This window comes from Pyrgilauda ruficollis, unplaced genomic scaffold (assembly GCF_017590135.1).
Source record: "Pyrgilauda ruficollis isolate IOZ18807 unplaced genomic scaffold, ASM1759013v1 scaffold712, whole genome shotgun sequence".
In the NCBI taxonomy this organism is placed as follows: domain Eukaryota; kingdom Metazoa; phylum Chordata; class Aves; order Passeriformes; family Passeridae; genus Pyrgilauda; species Pyrgilauda ruficollis.
The window spans coordinates 28,619-29,580 of record NW_024528956.1 but is presented as its reverse complement, the minus strand read 5'-3'; the positions used below and the strand labels follow the sequence as shown (position 1 = coordinate 29,580).

Here is a 962-nt window from a genome sequence, read left to right as displayed (position 1 = left end):
TTCCCTGAGCCCCCTGACCCCCGTTTCCCCCCCCAGGCCGCCATGGACTCCCGTTTCACCCGCGGCAAGTCCCCGGTGCTGGAGCGGGCGCTGGGCCGGCCGCGCTCCGAGCTGTCGCTGGCCGCCTTCGCGCTGCTCTTCTCGGAGCTGGTGCAGTACTGCCAGCGCCGCGTGGCCTCGGTGGCCGAGCTGCAGGCCCGCCTGGCCCAGCTGGGCCACCACGTGGGGCTGCGAGCCCTGGACGCGCTGGTGGCCCGCGAGAGGCCGGGCAGGCGCGAGACCAAGGTGCTGGGCGTGCTGCTCTTCGTCAAGGGCCCGCTCTGGCGGGCGCTGTTCGGGCGCGAGGCCGACAAGCTGGAGCAGGCCAACGACGACGAGCGCACGTTCTACGTGATCGAGAGGGAGCCCGTGGTGAACACGTTCGTGTCGGTGCCGCGCGAGAACAGCTCGCTGAACTGCGCCGCCTTCGCCGCCGGGCTGCTGGAGGCCGTGCTGGGCGCCGCCGGCTTCCCCGCCCGCGTCAGCGCCCACTGGCACAAGGGCACCACGCTCATGATCAAGTTCGACGAGGCCGTGATCGCCCGCGATAAGAGCCTGGAGGGACGCTGAGACACTGGGGACATGGGGACATGGGGTGGGGACAGCCTGGAGGGACGCTGAGATGGGAGGGACAGCGTGGAGAGGGATGGGGACATGGGGGTGAGGGGTGGGGACAGCCTGGAGGGGCTCTGAGACTGGGGGGGACAGCGTGGAGAGGGATGGGGACATGGGGGTGAGGGGCGGGGACGGCCTGGAGGGGCACTGAGACACTGGGGACATGGGGACATGGGGTGGGGATGGCCTGGAGGGACGCTGAGACACTGGGGACATGGGGACATGGGGTGGGGACGGCCTGGAGGGACGCTGAGATGAGGGGACACACAGGGATTTGGGGGTGGGAGGGACAGGGACAGCCTGACGGG

General features: G+C 70.8%; 1 protein-coding gene across 1 annotated transcript; it reads left to right on the top strand.

Annotated features, from left to right (window-relative positions):
* The first annotated feature begins 39 nt into the window (after positions 1–39).
* Positions 40–824, top strand: TRAPPC5 (trafficking protein particle complex subunit 5). Its single transcript, XM_041485612.1, has 2 exons — positions 40–661; positions 807–824. The coding sequence occupies exon 1, from the start codon at positions 43–45 to the stop codon at positions 607–609; it is 567 nt and encodes a 188-aa protein (XP_041341546.1). The 5' UTR covers positions 40–42; the 3' UTR covers positions 610–661; positions 807–824.
* Positions 825–962: the final 138 nt, after the last annotated feature.

Coding starts and splice junctions, on each gene's coding strand:
- TRAPPC5 (XM_041485612.1), top strand. CDS start 43: ATGGACTCCCGTTTCACCCGCGGCAAGTCCCCGGTGCTGGAGCGGGCG.